At 60.0% G+C, this 24,710-nt stretch overlaps 1 protein-coding gene and 1 long non-coding RNA gene across 3 annotated transcripts; one reads left to right on the plus strand and one right to left on the minus strand.

The window, feature by feature from the left end:
- Positions 1 to 1,567: 1,567 nt before the first annotated feature.
- On the minus strand, positions 1,568 to 23,563 carry MAP2K2 (mitogen-activated protein kinase kinase 2). Its single transcript, XM_011236351.3, has 11 exons — positions 23,174 to 23,563; positions 19,461 to 19,671; positions 14,198 to 14,344; positions 9,881 to 9,958; positions 9,155 to 9,206; positions 8,945 to 9,069; positions 8,129 to 8,342; positions 6,154 to 6,218; positions 4,722 to 4,783; positions 3,534 to 3,579; positions 1,568 to 1,953 (listed from the first exon to the last, which is right to left on the minus strand). The coding sequence occupies exons 1-11, from the start codon at positions 23,263 to 23,265 to the stop codon at positions 1,843 to 1,845; spliced, it is 1,203 nt and encodes a 400-aa protein (XP_011234653.2). The 5' UTR covers positions 23,266 to 23,563; the 3' UTR covers positions 1,568 to 1,842.
- On the plus strand, positions 10,226 to 12,381 carry LOC117801830. 2 transcript variants are annotated; one of them, XR_004624563.1, is made up of 4 exons: positions 10,226 to 10,563; positions 11,176 to 11,283; positions 12,046 to 12,171; positions 12,308 to 12,381. It is a non-coding gene; the product is annotated as an uncharacterized LOC117801830 (long non-coding RNA). The 2 variants fall into 2 exon arrangements; XR_004624562.1 differs by lacking the exon at positions 12,308 to 12,381 and having other exon boundaries at positions 12,046 to 12,191.
- Positions 23,564 to 24,710: the final 1,147 nt, after the last annotated feature.

Here is a 24,710-nt window from a genome sequence, read left to right on the forward strand (position 1 = left end):
CACGGCTGCACGAAACGCTGTCTCTCCTAAAGGCCTTCTGCGCCGACCCCCATGTCAGGAGACCCCAAAACCAAGAGCTCCTACGTGACTCACGAGGAGCCTGCCCCCTTGCAACAGAGCCCCCGTCAGCAGGTCTGTCTGCCGGCGACTGGCGGGAGAGCCGGGTCTGTGCTGGCGACCGCAGTGGGGAGGAGACACCCGGAGGTGCTGGCCTAGGTCCCCGAGGCTCTGGCGAGCTCCTGGCTTCCCAGGAGCCTGGTCCGGAGCAGACGGGAAGAGAAAGAGTCCGCTCCTCTGTGGTCCGGCCCTGGGGCACCGCGGAGTGGAGGCCTTCGAGCGGCACCCAGACCTTTCTGGGGTCCTGAGCTCAGAGACGCCCCGCTTTGGAATCGACCTCCCCCAGCTGCTCACCGACCCTGGAGGCCTTACCCCACCGATTCCAAACCCTCCCCGAGCCCTCAGGACCCAGTCACGTGGTCTCTTACTCCTTGAAAATGGCAGCCTGTTACCAGAGGCTCGGCAGCTGCGGGGTGTGCAGGATAGGCCCCAAGACGTGGCCCGTCACGGTGGCCAGCGCTGGGCCCCACCGCCCGGACGCTGACCCACCTTCCCAGCCCCACAGAGCGACAGTGGCGCACTTCGGGGTATCTTCTTTATTCTCTTCTCAACCAGGTGAGACTTTGGGGACTAGGAAGTGGCAGAAACCTGGGAAGCTGGTGGAAGGACCCAGGAACTCGTCTCCTCTTTGGCGTCCACAGGAAAGAGCACGGGAGACTGGAAGGGCTGCCTCCAGACACGCAGGGCTGCCTGCCGGCCCGTCCCCGTGACCCACCGCAGCGTCGGGGGGCGGGGGGAGGCGCGGCTCACAGCCCCGCCATCTGCAGAGGCCGGGGGNGATGGACATAGGCACTGGGACCATCTCACCCTCAGTGTTTCCTTTCCCAGCAGGTGCAGCTGACCAGCCAGAGGGCCTGAGGGACGCGCCCTGGGGTCACTTCTGGTTCTCTGGGCGAGCGGAAGTGACACGAAGCGCCACCTGCCCGCGTCTGCCGGCCTGCAGGCATGGGGACAGCGCGGGCTCGTCTGCTGGGTCTGTGGGGCTTCTTGACCACACCGACAGCTTGGAAGCCCACCACTTCCCTTCTGCCAAGTGTCAGCTCAGCAACTGCCACCAAGAGTCCAAAGCATCTGTCCCTGCAGCACAAGAGGGCACGAGCGGGTCCCTCCTGGGGGCAGGTCAGCGGCATGACAAGAGGGGGGAAGGGAGTGGACCCCATGGCCGCCAATGGGCGCTCCACCTCCAGAGGTGGGCATCGGGCGAGGGGACGACACAGGAGAGCAGGGCGGCGGCACCTTCCATTCTTTTGGTGAAAGACGCCAAGGTCTAGAGGTTCCTTGGAAATAGCAAAGCCAGTTCCTGTGCCTCCCCCACCCCGCCGCTCTGCCCCCAGGAGGGCAGTGGGCTCACGGCTGGGGCTGCCCTCAAGGGGAGCTCTCCGGCCCTGGGGCTGAGCCAGAGCTGACCCACCCCCCGCCCCTGCCCAAGAACAAACGGAACAAGAAGTACAATGGGCACAGTTTGCTTTTTCTTTCCCTGTTTTGTTTTAAACCTAAGAAGCAGGTCTGAGAAGACCCCGCGAGCAGCGTCACCCTCCCTGGGGACCGGAGGCCACACCGGCTGGGACAGGCGGTAGCGAGGCTCAGTGTCCACCGCGGGGTATGCGGGCGGCTCCGCGGAAGGCGGAGGGAGAGGCGGGCCGGGGGAGAGGCGGCGCGGGCCTGTCCTGGGCGGGAGGGGCGGGGCGCGGGTGGAACGGCGGGCAGGTCACCCGCAGGACCCCATCACACGGCAGCGCGCGTGGGCGTGCTGGGCTGGTTCAGCCGCAGCGTGTTACACAACCAGCCGGCAAAATCCACTTCTTCCGTCTCGGACCGCTTGATGAAGGTGTGGCTCTGCGGGGAGGGGAGCCGGTCAGGAAGCACAGCCGAACGGGGCGGCGCGGGCGGTGATGCCGCGCTCCTCAGGCGCAGGTCACCAGCCAGCACCGCCGACGTGGGGCCAGCCACGCTCGGGGGGGCTGAGCGGTGTCCCTGGCCCCCACCCCTTCGATGCCCAGAGCACCCCTGTCGTGAAGCCCACAAACGTCTCCAGACACCGCCCTGTGTCCCCTGGGGACAGAGCCGCCCCTGGGTAAGAACATCGGATCTGCAACGGGAGCCACCGTGACAAAGTTCCAGACACGTCCTGTCTGGTGCGGCGCCCCTGACGCAGGGCTCCGGGGGCGCGTTGGCTCGTGCACCCGAGAGCGCCGCATGTGGCCGGCGCCTCCCGCACGGATGGCTCAGCAGGACAGGCTCCTGCCTGAAGGCTGGGGGGCGCGGGTGTCCCCACAGGGTGTGCGGGGGAGGGGCGGTCCCCCACGAGACGCCCAGAGGGGGCGGGAGAGGCCAGCCTTGCCTTCCCAACGGTCAGCAGGAGCTTGGGGGCGACCGGGCGCAGGGCTGGACTCCCACGGTCTGGGGCAGCAGGAGGGCCAGTTTTAAGTCAGCCCCACAGAAAGCGGTGTAAAGGGGGCAGAGAGACCTGGGGGCCGCACGGGGACCTCAAGATCAAGGAGCTTGTCTAGGTCACGGATTTGTACATCTTATAATCAACACGTATCGGTGACATCACACGTGCCTCTAACATGTGACTGGAACACTGTACGGTGGACACAACAAAGACTCTGGAAGAACGAGGGCACGCAGACCCTTCCCACGTGGTGCTCTTGGTGGCGCCCGCGACCAGGAGACGCTGGCTGTCACCGAAACTAACAGAGGAGGCAGGGCTAGAGGGGGCGCCGAAGCAGAGACCCAGGATGGGGACCAGCCAGCGAGTGGGACACAGGAAGTGCCCCTGGGGAGCAGGACTGTCCCTTGCAAAGTGCGTGAGGTGAAGGCTCTTTGGAGGAGGCAGGGAGGCCAAGGTTCCCTTACTGGAAAGGCTGCGTTCTGACACTGAACAGAGGCTTGCGTTCTGCTGCCTGCACACGCAAGACGGAGGACCGGCGCCCATGACGGGCACGGTCTCCTGTCGTGGAGGCGAGGGAAGGGTGGGCTGCCACAGGCATGGCAGGGGTGTGGGGGACGAGAGCTGGCGGCGGAGGGGGCTGAATGGGCCAGGCTCAGAGGCCACATGTCAGTGGCCCTGCAGCCCTGTCCCCACCCTGTCAGGGGAAGGGGAGTTTTGATGTCCACCTTGGCTCTCAAGGACATCAGACAGCATGGACTTACAGGGAGGCTGGCAACCCCAGATCTCCCCGGCCTGTGGGGTCCCACCACTCCTAGTAACCCCCCGACCATAGGCACGGCTGGGCCACTGCATGCCTCCAGGAGCCAAGGGTGCCACGGCTGCTCTAGACCCTTCCCACTAATGGAGCCAGGAGACCACAGGGGCTCTCCAGCATGACACGCGGCCCAGGACAGCAGAGCTGGCTCGAGGGCTGGGGTCTACCCTCTCCCCGAGGTGAGCCAGTGCCCCCAGGATCACTTACCATGAGCATCTTCAGATCCGCTCGCTCTGCTGGGTTCTTTATTAGGCTGGAGAGGAAGACAGAGGATGGAAGAGACAAGGCAGGGCAGTTAGCCAGTGGCCAAGGGAACTTGCATTTTGAGCCGTGATAGGTGAGCCCTGTCCCCACGCCTGGCCTATCTGAAGCCTGGACACAGCAAGGAACAGAATCCACTCTGCTATCCCTTGGGAGTAGGGGTAGGACCCCTGGGGAGGAAAGGGCAAGGGTCTGAAACCAGGACAAGAGAGCAGGGGAAAGGCTGTGGGGACCCCTTGGCCACTGCTCAGTCTGAGGCCCAGCAGCAACCGCAGCCACACTGCTGATCAATCCCCCTAATCTGGGAGTCAAAATGGAATGTCAAAATGGAACTTTTTCCTTCAAGAAAGCAGAACTGCCCCTAAAGACAGTTGCTCAAACCAGCCTGAGGCCAAATGGTGGCTGTTCAGAACCGAAAGAAAATGCAAGGGGCAGAAAAACATTTACACAGATCCCTGGATGCGTGCGGCAGCGTGCTGCCCAGTGGTCGTGCAAAGGGCCAGGGGTGCCTTCACCACCAGAAGCAGGTTTGCTGCCGTGTGCGATGCAGCCCCCAGGCAGTGGCGAGGCTGGCAGACTCCACCTGGCCTGCCGTGCAAGACTGCCCTCAAGGTGACGGGGGGTGGGCCCTGGGCCCCCTTCCTGCTCCAGAGCCCGCCTCCCCCAGGCCTATGCTGATGCATTGAGAACAGCTGGCCTCTTGCTAGAACCTGACTTGGAAGGCTTATTTGGAAGCTGGTGGGTTACAGGGCTTGAGGGATTAGGAAACTGGGATGCCTGCTGGTGGAAGGCAAGGCGGGAATGGCGTCACTTCCAAAGAGCCTGAAATCCTGGTGTGTTCTGGGCTTTGGGGACAGGATAGGGACAGCAGCTGGACACAACTCAGCAGCCCTGGAAAGGGAACCTATCTGGGTTCTCAGGTGAGCTCCAGGTGCCCCCCAGATGGCGCCCCCATGGGTAGTCTCGCTGTTAATCCCGACAGAGGGGCCCAGCCCAGGACCAGGAAGGAAGTGTGCATCTGGGTCGGCAGCCGGGGTGTGGGCAGCCATCCCGGGAGGCAGGCAGGGCCTCTTGACAGCCTGGCACCACGCCCCGGCCCGCCCCGAGACCGTGCTGGAGGCAGTGGCACCTTACCATTTATTTACAAACTCCTGGAAGTCCTGGGTGAAGACGCCACTGGGCAGCTTGGGAGGTGGCTGTGGGAGAGAGCAGAGAGGTGGGGGTCAAATGCTCAAGGATGGTTCCGGAATCACGGGGAGAAGGTGCTTCCCGGCCCTGAACCCGTGAGGACAGCACAGCACTTTTTGGGGGCACTCAGAAGGCACCTCTCCTGACCCCAGTCCCTTTGCTTTGCCAAAGGGGGAGCGCCCCCGACCCTCACCTTCTGGCAGCTTCCCTACAGGCCCTGCCAACCGCCCTGCCAACTCGGTCAGGCTCTCCTGGGGTTCTCTTTGGAAAGCTCTGGTTTCGGGATCACAGCTGGTTCGAGGGGGAAGGAGAACAGGGCCCACCCATCTCCAGCGGGGGGGTCTGGACCACTGAGAGGAGGGGAGGGGTGGGGCAGCAGGTTCCAGAACCCCAAGGAGCCTGGCCCCATACATATGTGCCCGGGTGGGAACAGCTGTGTGCAGGGTCAGGGCCCGTAGGGAAGGCAGTGGGCAGACTGCCCGGTGAAACCCACGGGCCTTCCTCCACGCAGGGATGGCAGGTGCCGGCAGCTGCCTGGGAGGACCTGCTTGCTGTGTCCAGGTGTGGCTGCCAGGTGCGGGGCAAGCTGTCACCAGAGCCAGCCCGTCCTGTTCTGTCATCACCAGACCTGCTCCGAGCTGCTCACCCCAACGTTCAACCCTAAACCAAGCCAGTGCGAGAGGCCACCCGGCCGCCCCATTTCTCTGTCCTGACTCTGAAGCGCCCCCAAAAGCATACCTGGGCCCACAGAAGGCCCAGGAAGGGTGACCCAGCCAGGCAGGGAGCGGGGCTTTGGGGCAGGTCCCACTCTGCCCCTTCCCAGCTGCAGGCCCGAGGAGGCTGCCCCCGTCCTTCCACCCCCACGACGGAACAGCCCCACTACCTGCGCTCGCCATGGTGAGGAAGGTCGGGAGGGCCTGGCCCTCCGTGCCTCCCTCCCTGAACTTGCCCTCAGGAAGCGGATCACTCACGACTGCACGCGCACGGACCCCAAGAGGCACACAGAGCTATAGGGGGGCAGCTCCGGGGAGGCAGGGGCCTGGCTCCAGGGCCTGGGCACTTGGCTACGGCCTTGGCGGGGGGACTGCGGCAGGAATCCGGGGTTTGTCTTTACACCCCCCCACACATGCACACGCACACGCACACACGGGCGCGTCAACTCCTCTAGGGACGTGGTGGACTTGTGCGGTATGGCAGGAAGGCCACACGCTTCTAGCGCTGCTCACCAACTGCCGCAGAGACGGCCTGCCCCGCCCCCCACTCCTCCCCAGCAGAATCTGGTCTACGTGTGGAATTCCCTTCATTCGGGTCACAAATCCCGAGTCCAACGGCTTAATCCGCCCACACGAAGACGGGCCAGAGGGCCTCAGGTACACACCTCGTTCACGATATAGTCCAGCAGCTCGAAGATGGCCATGGCCGGCCGGCTGTCCGTCCCGTGACCTGCCAGGGCAGAGACAGAAACAGGGGTGAGGCGGGCATCAGCCGGGTACCCATCCCCTGACACTGGCCTAAACCGGGGAGGCACCCTGGCGGGCTCCTTGCCACCAAGCTTGCTTTCTTGGGAAAGCAGCTCCTCTCTGACCCTCCGGTGAATTAACACCGCAAAACAAAGCAAAAGCCAAAACGAACAGGAGTATTGTTTTGAGAAGTCACACATTTGGCCTGGTGCTGCTTCCAGGCTGAGCCAAAGTCACAGCCCCTGCTTTCTGGCACAGAGGCAGGGTGTGGGGGGTGGTGCTGACCAACGGCAAGGACGGCAGTGTGACCTTGCACGGAGCCGCGGGCGAAGGCAGCATCAGGCCCCAAATGCTGCCCAGAACGGACGAGCGGCCGGGGGTAGCTGACCCCTGTCTTCGACCCAGCTGGCCGGGGCCGGGTTTGGCAGCTGGACTTTCGCCTTCTGTCCCGTCCTGAAACGGGCACGCGGGCCGGGGCTGGGGGAGGTGCTGGCAGGCTAAGGTGGCCTGGCGTGGCCCACCGCTCCTCCCTGCTGGGACGGGGCCGCAGCTGAACGCCCGCGATGCCATCTGGGAGCTGGTGCTGGGAGGGCCAGGGCCCGAGGACACAGATGGGGGCTGGAGGTTCTCCCTTCGGAGAAAGTCAAGACACCCCAGCGAGGTGGGTCTGGCACCAGGAAAGGAGGAGCAGCTGGGCTTGAAAATACTGTGAAAGCCGCTGTTTGACAGCCCGGGTCCATCAGCAGTGAAGACACACAACACGGTCCACCACACATGGGGATACGTGGCCGTGTAAAAGAGCGAAACGCCGACACGCGCTGCTCCGGGACGGACCCTGAGCCCACGACACTCAGGGAGGGAACCAGACACAGAAGGCCCCACGGCTGTGAGTCCACGTGTGTGACACGTCCAGAACAGGCTCACCCACGGACGGGAAAGGGGGCTCGTGGGGGCAGGGGGAGGGGAGGGGGCTTCTTTTTGGGGTAATAGACTGTTCTGGAACTAGACAGTGGTTATGCTGGCACAACCTTGTGAAGATACAAAATCCCACTGAATTGTACGCCTTCAACCAGTGAGTCCTGTGGAGCGTGACGTCTATCTCAGTAAAGCTGGTATCAGCCCAACGCAGCCCAACCGCACTCCCTGCACGCTCCTTCAGACTCACTTAACTCCCTTCCTGTCACTTGACTTAAAAAATAGAAATCAGAGTCGTAAGCGCTGCTTCCTAATTACACTGCGTCCGCCATAACCCTTCCCCCTCGCCACCTCCAGAATGGTCAAAGGGTCAGCCTGAACCCCTCTGGCACTGGGAAGCCCCCCACCTCCCAGGGGACCACTGCCAGCCCGAGAGTGCTCCGAGAGCCCAGCTGTTCCCCAGAGCCCCCAGCCTCTTGTCCCCTCCCACACCGTGTTGTCAGGACTGTCTGACAGGCCACCCAAGGACGTTCTGAGTCGTTACTTTCAGTTTCTGAGAGGCCTGGCCCAAACACAGCAGAACACTCGCTGCCGAGTCTAGGAAGTGGGCATACAGGTGGCTCGCTGGGCAAGCCTAATGGGCCTTTCTCTCCGTTTAAACATTTCTGTGATGAAATGCCAGAAAACCCACCCAACCAGCGGCTTGGCTGAGGAGTTCATTTCCAGAACAACCCCCGGCCCTCCCCTGGCTGGCCACAACACACGCAGCTGCCCTGGACGGCAGCGGCCTTGGGAGCTGTCCCCAGAAGCCTCAGGGCCATCTGTGGCCTGCTGAGCACAGTTAGCATGACCCGGGGGGACAGGTGGTGCTGAGAGGGGCCAGAGGGGAGGCAGCTGCCACTCCCCCCACTGGGCACGGCACTCCCCGCATGCGGATTGCGGCCTGTCCGAGGCCAAAGTTCCAGAGTCAGGCCGTACCGCTGATGGGGCGTCCAGGGGGTCTCGGCCGTGGTGAGATGCTGTGAGGCTCTCCTTCTACCCCGTCCACCACGGGCCGGCCAAATATGGCCTCTAGCTCCTTGGCGTCCGGCGGGGGGATGGGGTACCTTCCGATGGACAGCTCCACCAGGGACAGGCCCATGCTCCAGATGTCCGACTGCACAGAGTAGTGAGTGCCCTGCAACCGCTCTGGCTGTCGGCGAGAAAGAGCAGAGAGATGCCCGGATGGATGCTGGGGCCTAGGAGCGCTCGCGGGGTTCCCCCTGCAGCCCCATCTGGGCCTGGGCCGCCCTCCAGACACCCAGCAACAGAAAGAAAGCGACTCCATCTCCACCCTGCGCCTGCCGTGGGTCTGCGAAGCTCCCAGCCAGCGCTGACAACACCGCTCAACATCCAGATCGTTGGCCGTTTTGGAAAAGGATGACCGGCCCGGGAGAGGCAGTGGGGTGCCTCCTCTTCCACGACAATCCCAAGACTAGCTTCTGAGAATCTGCTCCTGAGATCACCCAAACGTTTCCTAAGATATGTGGGGGGTGGTTTCTTGGCTCAGAGGTTAACTGACTACTCTCCTGGACTAGTTTCTTCCTGCCAGCGGGAAGCCAGCGGGCACGCATTTCCAGAGAAAATCCTGAGCGAGCCGACAGCTGAAACTAGAATCTGGACGGAAAGAAACTGAGCGGAAACACAAAGTGTACTACGGAGAACCGCAGGCTTCGGAAAAGCTTCTGGCAAACAGGGAAGAGCTGACGGGACAGGGGAGGGTACAGATGCCCTCACGCCCCCTGACGGACTTACAGACATGTAGGACCGAGTTCCCACGAAGGAGTTGGCCATGGAGTCGATGAGCTGTCCGCTCACCCCAAAATCGCACAGCTTAATCTCCCCTCGGGAGTTGACGAGGATGTTGGAAGGTTTCACATCTGAGGGTAGAGCCAGCGGCAGGTGAGGGGGGCCTGGCCCGCCCGCCAGCCCCACCTGGCCCCCAAGCGCCCCCATTCGGCTCACCTCGGTGCATGATCTGGTGCTTTTCCCGGAGATACGCCAAACCCCGGAGAACCTGAGGGGGAGCCCCGGGGAGGGGTCAGCAGGGCAGTGCCGTGGGCAGACCCGAGGGGCCGCTAGTCTGGGACCAGTTCAGGGAGCCCACAATGAGGGGTGGGGGCAAGTGAGAAGAGCGGCAGGGACGGCCATACCGTCCCAGGCCAGCAGGCAGATGCCCAGCTCAACCACCCTCACCCACCGCCCACTGCCCACCTGCCACCAGGTGCTCAGCAGGGACTGGGCCAGGTCCGCAGCCCAGCGGTAGGGCTGGGAGTGGACAGCCCGGCTGCCCTGCCCTGAAGGTCATCCAGGCCCGATGGGCATTCTCTGGTGAGTGCTTCCATGCTGGGTTTACACTGAGGCCCCGCAGACAGATGGCTGTTTCACCAAGGGATGACGGCACTGTGGATCCTGTGCGGCTGAGACCCAGCCACTCGGGCCCCATGCACCCCTGACATCTGTCTGGGGCAGGGAAGCATCACTCCCATTTTATGCGCCACGAGATGCCACTTGCCAGGCCCACAGCTGGCAGAGATGGGCGTGGGCTGCACTAGCTGGCTTCCAGGGGCTGCTCTGACTCTGGCCACGTGGAAGGGGGTGGGGTAAGAATGAACCCAGGCAGAGCACAGGGCCAGGAGCGCGTGCACGCACCCCAGTGCTGCGTGGCCTAAGGGGGCCGGAGCCACTTACCGCAATGCTGACCTTCCCCAGGATCTCCTCGGGAATTCTCTTGGCTTCTTTCAACACCTGGTCCAGAGAGCCGCCGTCCTAGGGTCAGCACAGAAGAGAAAAAGCAAGCGGAGCTGAGCAGTCGGCCGGGCGGGGCTTGCAGGGCAGGGGAGGGTTCCCGAAGGGACACCAGAGCAGCAGGTATAAAAGCAAAGCATTTCCCCGGTTCCCAGCGAGCTGGAGCTCAATTTCCTTCCCAGGAAACAGAGGCCAGACCACAGCCAAACGCAACCCGCTGGCCCTGAGCAGGGCCTCCCTCCGGCCCTGCCACCTCCAGGGCCTCAGGAAAGCCCATCTAGTAAGGAAGCAATGAGGGTGCCAGCACACTCCCTCAGCGGCCCGGCCTTCCGGGAACCCAGGCCCGTGACTCAGCCGCCCCTTCCCCGGGGTTGCCACGGCAGCAGCAGGAGGAGCGGAGCCGCTGGGCTTGCAACCAGAGCAACCGCGAAGGCATCGGAGCTCGACCGCGGGCTTCTGGGGCCTGGGTTCTACTCCTCCCGGCCTGAGGCAGCCCCGCCACACCAGGGGACGGGGAGCCCAGAGGCGAAGCGCCAGGGCAGGAGAAAGCAGGCCGAGCCGCTGCTGCCCACTGCTCCCCTGTCCCTGGCCCCTGGGTCTTGCCCTGTGCTCACCGCCATGCAGAGGTATGTCCTGCAAAGGATGGGACACAGGTCCTCCCAGTCAGCTTCCCACCCCAGGCCTGGCCTCAAATCCACAGGTCACTGGACAGCAAACCTGGAGACCAAACCCAGGGTCCCCGGGACACTAGGTGGACACACTGCACCTCGGGGCAGGTGCTTTCTTTCCCATGCTGCTCCAGGCCACCTACAGCCCCGTGGTTTTGGCCACCAGAGCAGAGCGGGGGGTGGGGGAGGTGGAGGGGAAGCCTGCAGTCCCAGGGATGCCAGAGATGCCTGTCTCGGCACTTCTGCCCCAGCCTTGCTCAGTTAGAAAGGCCGTGGGTGGGGAGTTCAAGAAAGCCCAACGCACTAGCAGCTTGTACGTGACTCTGGGCTAGCTCCAGACGGAGGCTGCGGGACGTGCACAGACGGTGGCTGTGCCCCAGGGAGAAACCGGCGGCGGGACTGGCTGGGAGCAGCGTTTGTGGCTCAGCCCGGTCCGCCTGCAGGACCATGGGGAATGCCTTCTATTCTCGTTTTTCCCCGGTATCACCCCACCTTAAAAGAATACAAAAAATTCTTTTAAACTATAAGCCTGCTTCCCAACACAGCTCCTTTCATTCTGAACTTTTACAGAGCCATGACAGGTTCATAAATGAGGACGTCCGGGGGGAGCATCCACAGAAGAGTCCGCGGCAGGTCAGGCCCTGCGCGGGGACCTCGTCAGCCAGCTCAAACGCCTCGGTGAGCACACAGTTCTGTTCCCTCTCCGGCTGGCTCTGCCCCACCCCACCACTCGTGCCGACCACAGATGTCCCCAGATGTGGCCCAGCGTCCTCTGGGGCAGGATCACCTCTGGACGTGACCCTCTGGTCCACACTAAGAAGAGCGAAAGTTGCTCAAGTCACATTGACAGGAAGCGGTGGAGATAGCAAACTGGGTCCCTCTGACCCCAAATCTCACACCCTGTGCGGTGTCACACGCTTTCATTTTGTGTATGTGCCCTAGTAGTCGGGAAATTGTACTTCCATTAAGTAAGTGCTACATAAATACCATTTTACAAAAAGCTCAACCGTAGGGGCGCCTGGCTGGCTAATCAGTGAAGTGTCTGACTTGGTTTTGGCTTGGGTCATGATCTCAGGGTCGTGAGGTCAAGCCCCCCATCGGGCTCTGCTTACGATTCCCTCTGCTCCTTCCCCTGCTCACGCGCTCTCTCAAAACAAGAAAAACTGTAGGCAAGTAACACTCTTATCTCCCAAAACTTCCACTTGCCTTCCCTGAAGTGGGACTTCCAGATGCTTCTGTGTATTTGCATACGCATCCAGAGGCACTGGGAAATACACGGTTTAAAAACCTATCTAAGTGGGCTCACATCTTGCCTATTTTCTCCTCGGGGATCTTCTCCCTTGTCACAGACACACCATCTCGTTTCTCGACCGCCAAGTGGCTCGGTATCACTCTCTACCTCTCTCTCACCAGCAAATGTGTGATTTTTCACAATTACAGAAAAAGGAAGCACGTGCTTCAGATGTGACCAGATCCCAAGAAATACCAACAGGTGCCTCTGAACAGTCCGCAAACTGCCCCCCAAGATACCCACTGTCTGCAGGGTCCATGCCCGGAGTTGCCCTGGTAACAGCCCCAGGCCCCAGGGAAACCCCGGCCACGTCTCTCAGCCCCGGAAGCCAGCATGTGCTGGCCCACTGAGTTCACCCTTCTGTGCTGAGTCTGGGTTGCTCGTCACCAACTTGGGGTCTTTGCTTGCAAGCCCGGGCTGGAATGGACCAGTCGGAAACAAGAGCCGAGTCATACCCAAACCTGCGTAAAGATGAAGTCTCACCCCCTGCTCCCTGCTCCAGACGCCTCTGGAAGACTGGCTCCCCCCACCCCTACCCCACCCCCAGGGGGCAGGAACTGGCACCTCTCAGCTCTACAGGCGGACGGGGGGAGAGCCTGGTTCCAAGTCACTCCATTAGGAGGTGAGTGGTGGGGTACACTCCTGACCCCAGGCTGTCCCCCAATATGGCACGCGAACAGAAGTCGCAGAAACGTCCCACACGCCCGGAAATGCCCTGGGCATGTGGTGCGGTTCCGGAGCGGATTGTGTGACATGGAGACACCATGGAGGGCGGTGGGGCAGGGGCCACCTCCCCCTTCTAGTATTTTACATCATTTTGTTCTCCTCACCCCTTCCTTGCCCGCAGCGCCCCCTCCTGCAAGCTCAGGGCTAACCTGAGGCACCGGAGCTCGGCCCAAGAAGAGCACTTTGAGCGTGGGTACGTCTCACCTGACGGCGTCCTTTCCCGGTGCGCTATTCGCTCGCTCCGCTGCCCTCCTACACCCGGCACAGAAGCGCACCAAAAAACCCAACTAGGAATCTGCAGAGGATGGGCACAATAAACCACTGGGATCGCCAGCACCTCCCCCTGCATCACTGTGCCTCACTCCTCGTGCTGCTGGGGGCAGATGCCTCACGCAGGAACCCTCTGCTTCACGGCCCCCTAGAACAGAAGCAGGAGGAGGGCCAGGCTGTGACGCTCCCCCTCCTCTACGAGGCCAAGAGGCACCTCCAAACTCCCACCGCCTTCAGGGAGAACAGGGAAGGGAGGCAGAGGGCTCGCCTTGGATCACAAAGTGACTCCCTGTCCTTTCTCGCCCTAGGTGCTCGTCGGCAGGGACTGCCCGGCTGGTGGCGGAGCGCAGCGGGGCTGGGGGCCAGGGAGGAGCAGAGCGGGAGGGCGGGAGCACCTTCTCCGAGCTCGGTCACAGCACCCAGCGACGATGCACTCCTCACGGGCGCTTGCTCAAACTCACTTCCTGCCTCCATTACAAAACCGTCAGAGGGGACAGCGCCAGCCTGTGAGGCGTAACCGAAGCCACTGGGCCTAAGGCCACCGCATCCTGGTTTTGCAAGGGGCCCAAAAGGCCTGAGCCTGGACAGCGGGGCGGCAGGCAGCCCCGTACCTGACGAATCAGGCTCGGCAAGGGGTGGGCAGCACTTCCTCCCAGGGCCTCAGCTCTAACCACTTCTGCTTTCATTACCCCCGATCCCACCCATTTCTGAGGTTCCAGACCAGAGTTTCTTAACAAGGGGGCTCAATGGAACCAACCACAGTGGTTTGAAACCAGATCGGCTCCCATGTTCCATCCTGGAGCTCTCCACAGACCCGAGCTGGGCTGCCAGGCCGGGTCTCGCCTTCCACAGAGCGCCCAGATCACGCCTCTCTCCGCAGAGGGCGCTTGGAGCCAGCCAGCCAGGCTTTAACCACACAGGACCTCGGGCGCAGCAATTCCACCTTCGGGACCTTAGCCCCCCTCTCACCCGAGGACATTCCTGTGCTGTCGCTCCGGACAGGTCGGAAACAACCTGTGTCCGCCACCACGACAGTATTCGATAAATGACCTTACAGGCACACACCGTGGCCCGAGCACGGACAGTGGGGAAAACAACGCCGGCTCCCTGCGTGCCAGCGGGGAGCGGCTTTCACCGTGTGTGCAGGGAGAGGCCAGGCTGGAAGGGGGGCGTCTCGTGCTTAGAGAACCAAGGGATCCATGAGCACATGCCTGCATGGCACGGAACATCTCCAGAAGGAGCCCTTGGAAAGAGGTGCGCTTTGCGTCTGAGGACGCGGCTGGGCGGCGGGTGGCGCACGCTCACCATGTGCTCCATGCAGATGCTGATCTCGCCGTCGCTGTAGAAGGCCCCGTAGAAACCCACGATGTACGGCGAGTTACACTCGTGCAGCACCTGCAGCTCGCGGATGATCTGGTTCCGGATAGCCGGCTTGATTTCCAGGTGGATCAGCTGCGGGGGAAAGGGAAGGGGGCTCACAACCAGGCCTCTGAGGGGCCCAGAAGGAGGGGGCTCTGGTCCCCCGCCCTTGATGTGCTCACGGCAGCACTCAAAACCGTGCAATCCACTCTGACGCATTTATCTAGAGAACAAAACACACAGTCTACACACAAGCTGGCACACCTGTGTTCACGCAGCAGGACTCCCAACTGCCGAAGCGTGGAAGCCACCCCAGTGTCCGCCCACAGGTGAACAGATAAGCACGCACCCACACCCACCCACACCCACAGGCACGCTACTCAGCCAGGAAGAAGAGCGAGGCGCCCACACGCGCTGCCCCGGGGACAGACCCCACGATGCTCAGGGAGGGAACCAGACGCAGAAGGCCCCACGGCGTGGAAGTCCACGTGCGTGACACGTCCAGAGCTAGGCTCATCCGTGGACAGAAGGGAGCTCATGAGGGCCGGGGGCTGGGAGGGGGATGGGGAGTGACGGCTGATGGGGACAGGGATGCTTTTTGGGGAGATGGAAGGTTCTAAAATAGACGGTGGTGATAGCTGCACAGCTGCATGAGTGCACCAAACACCAAATGACGTATGTTTAAAAGGGTAAGCGGGGGGCTGGAGGTGGGGCCAAAAAAAAAAAAAATATATATATATATACACACACACACAAAGCAGTAAATGGTACAGCAAGTCCCCCAAATCCCAATAAAGCTGTTTTAAAACAAACCTCAATGGAGCAAACATTTTCACTTGATAACCGGGGAGCTCCGTTAACAGGAATTCTCTTCCACCCAACTGTACAAAGTACCGCCTTTCCTAGGACCCAGACCTGGGACGCCCGTGACCTCAGCCCCTCTCAGCCCCTCTCAGCCGGGGGTCTGCTTCTGGAGCCCTTCCCCCTCCAGGCTGGAGACGACACAGAGGGAGCCTCAGGCCGCCACCCAAGGTGGCTCTTAGCTCCCCTTCCACCTGAGTTCAAGTCAGCAGAGGGGTGGGGGGGGTCCACAATGTTCAAACAGGAAGAAACCCGAGGCGTGTCTGGAGAGATGCAGGACACAGTTGACCAAGCGCCAAGAGCAATGCCCAGCAGGAAAGAGGTGAGGCCGGGGCTCCACATCCTGGCCACTTAGAATCTCAGCTGCTCCGACCATTGCGATAGGACAAGAAAAAGGTGATTTCCACCTGCCTGTCAGATCAAGGGTGTCCGAACCAGTCGCCACAGATCCTGCATTTCATCGGAACCCTGTGATGGGGAGAGGGAGGGGCAAAGACTTGCTCAGAGGGGACACGCGCCTGGAAGGACAAGTAGGAGTTGGCCAGATGGACGTGGTGGGGGTGAGTGTTCCAGGCGGGGGCACCAAGGCACAAAGAGGCGTGAGCCAAGTTCAGGGAGGCACACAGTATGTGTGGGGAGCAACACCCACTCCCCAAAGACCCTGGCCACCTTGAGAACTGCGGAAGGTCCTAGTGGAATGGTGCCCAGGGCTTCTCGCCACTCCTAGCAAAGCTTCACGCCTCCACCTGCAAAGGCAAGCTCTGGCCATGGGTTCCAGGCCCTGCACTCCCCCAGTCCTGCCCCCCAGTAGAATCCGGGGATGCTCTCTCCTCTGGTGGGACCACACCCGTGAGCTGATACTCAACAGGCACCATGTGACACGCTGGGTCTGAAAATGAAGCACTGCTGTCTGCATGGAATGCTGCTCTCAGAAGCCCGGGAAGGACTCGTGGAGGCGGACAGACGGGCCGTGCAGGCTGATGGAGGCCCGCACCAGCCAACAGAAATACAGTCAGGCTCGTGTTTAATTTTAAATCTTCTAGCTGCCACGTTACAAAAGTACAAAGAAACAGGTGAAGAGACTTTTTTCACATATTTTAACTCAATGCAGTATATAAAAAATTACTTTCAACACATAATCCGTGTAGATTAAAGAGATTGTCCCATACTGAATCCTTGCAATCTGGCATCATGTTTCTTTGCACAAACGGCACACCTCAGCTGGACTGACCGCATCTCAAGGCTCCGTGCACACGGCTGACCAGGGAGGCTGCTGTGGACGCTGCACTTTTGACCAAGAACTTCAAAGGAGCCGCAGATGAGTGACCGGGCTGGGGAGGGAGAACTCTAAAGGCTTTGAGCAAGAGGAAGGGGTAGACAAAGGTGGGCAGCACTGAACAGAAACCCAGAAGTCACCGGAGCAGGGAGCTGGGGTCTTTCATGTGAAGTAAGGCCATAGGAAGGCAGAAGCTTTGGGGAAAAATGCAGTCAAGAGGACGCAGGGGCTCACAGGCCCCTTCTATCGGGCCTGTAGAGAGAGCCTTCCAGATTGAGTAACGCTGAAAGCGCAGGAGGAAAACGCAGGCATGGGAAGCAAGGGGCGTGTTTCTGAGCAGGCGTGGTCACACCTCCCTGGGGACGGCTGCGGCGGGGACAGGAGAACCCCCCCACCCGCAGTGAGGAGCAGTCAGGTTCGGAGAGCCTCAGTCCTGTTTCCAGGGGCACACGGCTCCCAAATCACCAAAACCCACGCTCTCTCCACGCCACCACCCTGGGATCACCCACACTCCAGGAGCTGGTTACAGAGGGATCGCACGACGTGTTCAAACCCAACACCAAGCCCGTCTAGGAGTTTAAGGTGATTTCTACTGCAGAATGGTGGGAGTGGTGGGGGGGGCTCTGGGGAGTACGACTAGGAAGAGAGGGAAATAAATTCTGGAGGTGAAACGATGACAGCTTCCATCAAGTCAGGGCCAAGTGCAAAGGGCAAACCCGAGAAGGTTCAACCCCAATTCAGTTGCCGCCCCACCTCGGCTGTTTTCTCGTGTGTCAAATGGAGCTTTTGCTCCACTGAAACCAGAACAGAACACCGGCTCTGACATGGACTAGTCACATGAAGGATGGCAGCTAGGAGCACGAAGTGGCTTCGCAGGTCACAGGCCTCCATCAGGGGCAAGCACGCACGCGGGGCCCGCACAAACGTGAGGCCCAAGCACGCTCCTCTCCCGCGAGTCCTGGGGAGTCCAGGGAGGCACGTGCCCAACACACACGCTGAACAGCTCCCCTGGCCCAAGCCACGCAGAGGTTTCGCTCCTCGGCTCTCAGGATGCAGAAGGGTCAGAAGGCCACGCGTGAGTCAAGAACACACTTACCATCCCATGTGACTGTAAAAATCGAGACCAGTTCACTCGGGGCTTACGTAACTGGTCTCCCTGCTCTCCCGGCAGGTCACACCGGCTAAGAAAATCCTCTGCCGATCGCAGGGGCTGCAGGGATGCCGGCAACAAAGGGTGCTGGAGAAGGCCCACCCCAGCCCCCAGCTCCCAGCCCTGTGGCAGGCTGTACTTGGAGATCTGATGAGCTTAGGTATTCGGAAAACACGGAATCCATACCCAGCACCTGGGAATTCAGAATCCACCGGGGCCAGGGAGGATTGAAGCCGATTTCTCCAAAACTACTTTGCCACGTCAACTTCCCATCAGTGCCCGCAACTGGACAAAGATAAACCAGCCTCGCAGGTAAACTGCCATTCCAGATGGGTTGAAAGGAGCCCTTGACTCCCGGGGACCGGTCGCAAGCCCCTGGGCCATCACGGAGTCACAGCCCGGAGCCGCACGACAGCCGGGTGGCCGGCCTTCTTGTTCAGCGTGCTCACCAAATGATCACGGGCACAGTTCCATTCTGTGCGCACACTGTGCCGGATGCGCAGCCGCTCAGGGCTCACACCACGGGGGAGCTTACCGTCTACGGAGAACAAAACTGGACGTCCTGCTCCCCCAAATCTTGGACCTACTTTTTTTTTTTTTTTTTTTTTTTTTAAAGATTTTATTTATTTATTTGACAGAGATAGAGACAGCCAGCGAGAGAGGGAACACAAGCAGGGGGAGTGGGAGAGGAAGAAGCAGGCTCATAGCGAAGGAGCCTGATGTGGGGCTCGATCCCATAACGCCGGGATCACGCCCCGAGCCGAAGGCAGACGCTTAACCGCTGTGCCACCCAGGCACCCCTGGACCTACTTTCTTGTAGCTCTTTATTTTGAAAGACTTACGGAGGCTCGGGAAAGCTGTAACACCAGCAGCGTCCCGTGCAGCCTCCAGCCCGCTGCCCTCGGCAGTGTTTCCTCCAACCGAAGGACGGTGTCAAACCTGGAAGCCCGCATCAGGCAGAACTTATCTGGGTCCCCGGGTTGACACCCCCGTATCTGGCCCCGAAGGCTTTCACAAAGCTATAGAGCAGCTCCAAGAGTCACACTTACAAGGCATGTCGGTGCCCCCCAGGCAACGGCTCAGCTGGCCTGGGGGCACTCTGAGTCCCCGATGCTGACCTGGGCCAGCACTCTGTTCACAGCTCCCCCCCACCCCACCCTCCCCGGAATCTCACGTCTGCTTTTCTATTCCCTGTTCAAAGGGTGATGGCAGACCCGAGATTTCTGCGGTCTCCAGTTCAGGAGAGGCTGCCTGTGGTGAGGGGACAGAGCCAGGTCTGGGAGGGTGGGCAGTGCCCTGGGAACGGGAGAAATGGCTGCAGCGCGAGGTCCCAGGGGAGAGCCAGAGCAGCACCCCCAGGAAAGGCAGGGCAGCACACACCACCCGGGTATGGGGTGGCCGGGTTTCTGAGCACACGACGTAGGAACTACAGGGGCAGGGGCTTCCAGAAAGAGGCGGCTTTCTATGCCTGAGAGAACATGCCTGCAGGAGCTAAATAATGTGTCACACGAAGTCCCCTGGTTCTGTGTCTGGGAGCCACTATCCCCAAAGGGTCACATCCTCCTCTTCACCCCTCCGTCTTGCAGGGAGGATTCTCGACCGCTTAGCTGGGAGCCCGGGTGAGGGAGCCAGCCCGGAACAGTCCAGATGTTTCTGAGAACTGGAGTTTACGTCCTGGAGGGCAGAAGTCAGGGACGGAAGGCAAGAGCTGCTCAAGGCAGATGGGCACTGCCGTGTCCTAACCAGAGGCCAGCTCTCCCTGAGGACAGGGTGAGTGCCAAGCGCTCCAAGCCCAGAGGCCAATCAGAAAGCAGAGGCCTGCACCTTTCAAACCTATCTCCCGTCTCCAGGGGGACCTGCCCCACCGCACACTGCAGCAGGGCACAGGGATGGAGTGCCTGCCCTCACCGACCGCCTCTCACCTTTCTTGCCATGATGAGGCCGGAAGGTCTGTGCTGGACCTTGGTGACCACCCCGCCGTTCCCGGCTCCCAGCTCCGAGATCCGTTCGAAGTCATCGTCCTTGAGCTCCCCAACCTTGGCCTTCTGGGTGAGGAAGGCTTCCAGTCGCTTCTTCTGCTGCTCGTCGAGTTCTAGCTCCGCTAGCTTCTTTTGGAGGTCCACCAAGTTTGCTCTGCAAAGACCCCAAGGGCAAGGGCTAGTGAAGAACGTGCAGGCTATGGAAAGATGATCGGGCCTGGCCAAGCTTATGGCGAGGTCGCTGTGTGCCAGGTGTGTGGCTGCAAGGACACGGGGATGGATCAGACACCACCCCCTCCCTCGGGACAGGCTCTGGTTCACTGGTGCTCGTCTCAGACCCAGGGGCCCCCATTCCTGACACGAGGACTCCAGACTAAGTTGGAAGGAGACGCAGGAATGGGGGAGGCCGAGCCACGGATCAGGCGAGTGAAGGCTCAGGCCAGGACAGAGGAGCAAACTTGTCCTGAGTGGTCGCAGGGCCAAGAACAAGAACCAGCAGGCAGAAGACAGAAGTTGCAGGATGCGTGCCTTTAATGCACAGGAATGACTGTGGGCGCATGAGGAGAAATGAAGAGGGGCAGGAAGCAAACAGTGCAGACATTCCCAGGCCATGCTGTTCAGCCAGCGTGCTCGTGTATTACTCTAAACGTTAAGCATTTCTATGCACAAACATCCCTGGAGCTGGTCGGTAAAAAAACCAGCCCGGGTGGCGCAGTCAGTTAACTGTCTGATTCTTGATTTCAGCTCAAGTCATGACCCCGGGTCGTGAGAGTGAGCCCCGAGTCAGGCTCCATGCTCAGTGCGGTGTCTGCCTGGGGTTCTCTCCCTGCCTCTCCCTGCCTCTCATTCCTCCCTCCCCACCCCTGCTCTCTTGTGCGCTCTCTCAAATAAATAACTAAATCTAAAAACAAAAAACACCCAATCACGTCCACTGCACTTTATTGGGCGATTTGAGGAAATTTCCCAAGGAATTTTGACAGTAAGCTATTTTCACTAATGCTTTGACTTTGAACCAAATCCTGGAGTCAAAAGCAGCTCCCTGGAACAGGCGGGCAGACATTAGCTCAGTGCACACAAGGACTAATCCAGTGCTGTCCAAAAGAAATATAAAAGTTACATGTGCAATTAAAAATTTTCTAGCCACATTAAAAAACGTTATCAGGCGAAATTAATTTTAACGTGTTCAACTTAACCCACCAAAGTATAAATTTCAATATGAAATCAGAATAAACAAATTATTGAATACTTATTTTCCTTTTTCTTCATATAAAGTCTTTGGAATCTGGAATGCATATTATACTTCCAGCTCCCCTGAATTTGAACCAGCCACATTTCAAGTGCTGGCGGTGGCCAGGGGCTGACTGGACCAGACAGGGTAGATAGCTAAGAAAAGTCTCCAAAGGACCTCGGGTGATCCCTAGCCACCAATTTCTGAAGGTGTTTAAGCCCAGGTTGACTCCAACCTGGGGGAGACCTGGTGGGGGGATTCCAACAGGGAATGAAGGGGGAGACTGAAGCTCTCTCAGGAACCTTCCAATCCTCAGATTTGACCATAACTAGGCTAGAGCTTAGAGGCTGGAGCGAAGGGGCACTGGCTGGGAAGGAGATGAGGGAAGTCATCTGAGCTGGTAGAGCAAAGCTGCTGCTAGCAGGCAGGGGGCTAGGTGCCACTTCCTGAGCACACAGCAGGGCTTTACAAACACCACTTTGTTTCACTCTTCCTAGGAGGTGGGTATCTTGTAGTCCCAGCCCACGCAGGAGGGAAGAGGCTCAGAGAGGTTAAGTAACTCCTCTGTGGGTCACAATGCAAGAAGTGGCAGTGCCTGGAATCAAACCTGAGTCCTTCCTCATTGCAAAGCCCTGTTCATCGTGGCATGATGCTGAGCCAGGACTGTGGGCCTACTAGGTGCTCCCTGATGTCTGGTTAACAAAGACCCGATGAGGAAGGGATGGAGGACGGAGGAGGGAAGGCAAAGGAATGAATGTGTATGACAAGCTTCCTTCCTAAAGGGTTGAAGAGGTGGCTTTTGAGGCCAGACTCTGCAAAGTTGTCTCGCACTGCCCTACGGACCGATCTCATCTCGAAGATGCATTCTGGAGTCAGCTGATTAATCCACTTTACATTTTAATAGCAACCCAGCTGTGGTTATTAAAAAAAAAAAAAACCCTGAAATTCCAATGGCTGGCTTTCTCTGCGGGGGGTGGGGGGAGCTCTGGAAGGGATGGAAGTCAGAAACCACATAAAGAGAGAGGAGGGAGAATGAAGAAGGTGCTCTCCTGAGAGAAGAATAAGCAGCGGACTTTTGAAAATAAGGAACACGTCCCCATGCTGAGCTGCCTGCTCAGAGACAGAGAAAGATGTCAACTTGCACCACAGGCATCAGACTCTCTCGCCCAGGGCACAGGGGCCAAGTCCCCTGAGAAGTGCCGCACACGCTGCTCCCGTCACACCTGGTTCTCAGGGGGTCACACCACAAGCACAGCAAACAGACCCCAGCCGGGGCCTCTGAAAACGTCCTGCTCCTCTGCAGCGTGGGGAACAGGAGTGGGAAGGTCACAGAGACTTCTTCCCTGGCCAAGGGGTCACCCTCGCTTGACCTCGCAAGTGGGTGTCCCTCCCACAATATGATTCCGCCTGTCTCGAGACCCCACTGTCCCAGAAGCTCCAGTCTGTCCCTTCCCCCCAAGTCCTCCTGTCTGCTTCGGTGCCTGCAGCTCCAGCCCCTAGAGGCTCCTTCTCCTCCTCCCCACCAGGACCCTGCAGCTGACCTCACTACTCAGGGGCCTCACCCAGCCCTGTCCCCTTAGAGACCCCTCAACTAGTCTTCTCCCCTCAGGGGGTCCTCGTTCATCTTACCCTTCAGGGAGCCCTGAACCACCCTTCCTCTGGAGGGACCCTTGCCCCCATTCCTCTCACCCAGGAATCCCTTCACCCCATTCTTTGGTATGCAAGGACCTCCACCCTCCACCTCAAACTCAGGGAACCCCCCCCACTCCAATTTCACTACTCAGGGGTCCCATACTCCATCTTTTCCCTCGGGGACCTACCCCTGCCTTGATTTACCACTCAGACTCCTCCCCCCATCCTCTCTGGGCAGGAACCGTCCCTCAGCCCCACCTCACTCCTCCAGACCGGCCACCCCATTGTCTTCACTCAGAGACCCTCTCCCCAGACCACACTACATGCACCCCCTCTCCTGACCTCAGTCCTCAGGGTCCCACACCCCATCCTCTCCACTCAGGGACTCCCTGCCCCAACCTCACCACCCAGGGCCCCGCACCGCATCCTCTCCACAGGGTCCCCCTCCCCTCAACCTCACCACTGAGAGCCCCACACCCCATCCTCTCCACTCAGGGACCACCAGCCCATCTTCACTCAGGGCCTTTCCGCCCCATCCTCTTCACTGAGGGACCCCCTGCCCCGACCTCGCTACTCAGGGCCCCGCACCCTGTCCTCTCCATTCAGGGGCCTCCTTCCCCCATCCCGCTACTCAGAGCCCCGCAACCCATCCTCTCCACTTAGGGACCGCCTCTCCCGTCCTCACCACTCAGGGAACTCCCACCCCATCTTCTCCTCTCAGATCCCCCCCTCCTACCGACCTCACTACTCAGGGACCCCCTCCCCTTCCTCACCCCGGCCCAGCCCGGCCACTCACTCGGAGGCGCCCTCGCTGGTGGGGGACGGGCCCTCGGCGATGGCGGGGTTGATAGTGAGCGCCGGCAGCACCGGCTTCCTCCGGGCCAGCATCGGGGCTCCGCGGGCCGGCGGCGGCGGCACCTCTAACCGGGGCCCATAGGGGGCGGGCCGGGAGGGCGGCGCCGATGCGAGCCCGGGGCTGCGGCCGCGGCCTAGCCGGGCGCCGGGGCGACGAGTGAGGGCGTCGCTGAGGACCCGGGCCGAGGGGCGCCGAGGGGCGCCGGGGCTGAGGCCGAGGAGCCGCCGCCTCCGCAGAGGAGGCCCGTCCGAGGCTGACGCTGCAGCGGGAGCCCGGGAGGCCGTAGGCAGGGAGGGGGAGCGACGAGATCGCGGGCCGGCCTCTCGCGAGAGCCAGAGCGGGGAGCCGGGAGGCCCCGCCCCTCACCGCGGCGCGTGCGCACCAGCAGGAGGCCGCCTTCCTGTGGGGAAAGGGGCGGAGACCTACCGAGGCGGTTCCCGGAGCGTGCGCACTCTCTCGCTTCCCCCCCGCTGCTCGTTTGCTCATGCGCCTGAGTCTCTGGGCGGAGGCGCAGGGGAGGTGGAGCCAGAGGGAGGTGTCTTAGGGGCTGACGGGAGTGGGCAGGTGCGCAGAGCTGAGGGCGGGCCCTTGCGAGCCTTGTGGGTGCCCGGCTGCGGCTACATGAGCCACTAAAATCCCCAAAAGTTGTGGGAGACTACTCAGAGTCAATTTAAGTCTTCTTGTCACTTACGGACACACAGCCCCCCCAAAAGAAAGTTCATTTCAAAACATTTTTTTAAAGTTGTGGCAAATATATATAACATAAAATTTACCACTTAATATTCTAAGTGCATAGCTCAGTGGCATGACACACACTCACACTGTCGCGCAGCCACCCCCACCCTCCGTCTCTGGAAGGGTCCCCATGAAGCACGGACTCCCCACCCCCTGCCCCAGCCCTGGCTCCTACCATCTCCTCTCTGTCTCTGTGGACGGGACTCCCCCGGGGACCTCAAATAATTGGAGTCATACTGTTAAAAAAGAAACAACAGGCCCAAAATGGATTCACTCGTGTTAAGCCCCACATCAGCAAAACAAGACTTAATACCTAAACTAACCGCAGTTTTAGCCTTTCCCAAGAATGTGACTTTAACTAGTCAATCTGGAATTACTAGTGAGGCAATCTGCTTGATAGACCCTCAGCCTTCCCCCAAAGGAAGGAGACTCCTGCCTGAAACAATCCACTATTTGCTAGAAACTTCCTTTTTCTGCCTGCTTCTCCCCATAAAAACCTTTCCTTTTGTACGGATTCTCAGAGTTCCTTTCTACCTGCTAAGATGGGATGCTGCTCATTTATTAATCGTTAATAAAGCCAATTCGATCTTACATTTACCCAGCTGCATTTTGTTTTGTTTTAACAATAGAGTGTTTTTGGTTTTGTTTGTGTTTTCTGTCTGCCTGATTTCACCAAGCATAGCTTCATCCACGTTTTAGCAGGTGTCAGACTTTCCTTCCTTCTTACAGCTGAATAATACTT

Source organism: Ailuropoda melanoleuca, chromosome 4 (genome assembly GCF_002007445.2).
Source record: "Ailuropoda melanoleuca isolate Jingjing chromosome 4, ASM200744v2, whole genome shotgun sequence".
Taxonomy (NCBI): Eukaryota; Metazoa; Chordata; class Mammalia; order Carnivora; family Ursidae; genus Ailuropoda; species Ailuropoda melanoleuca.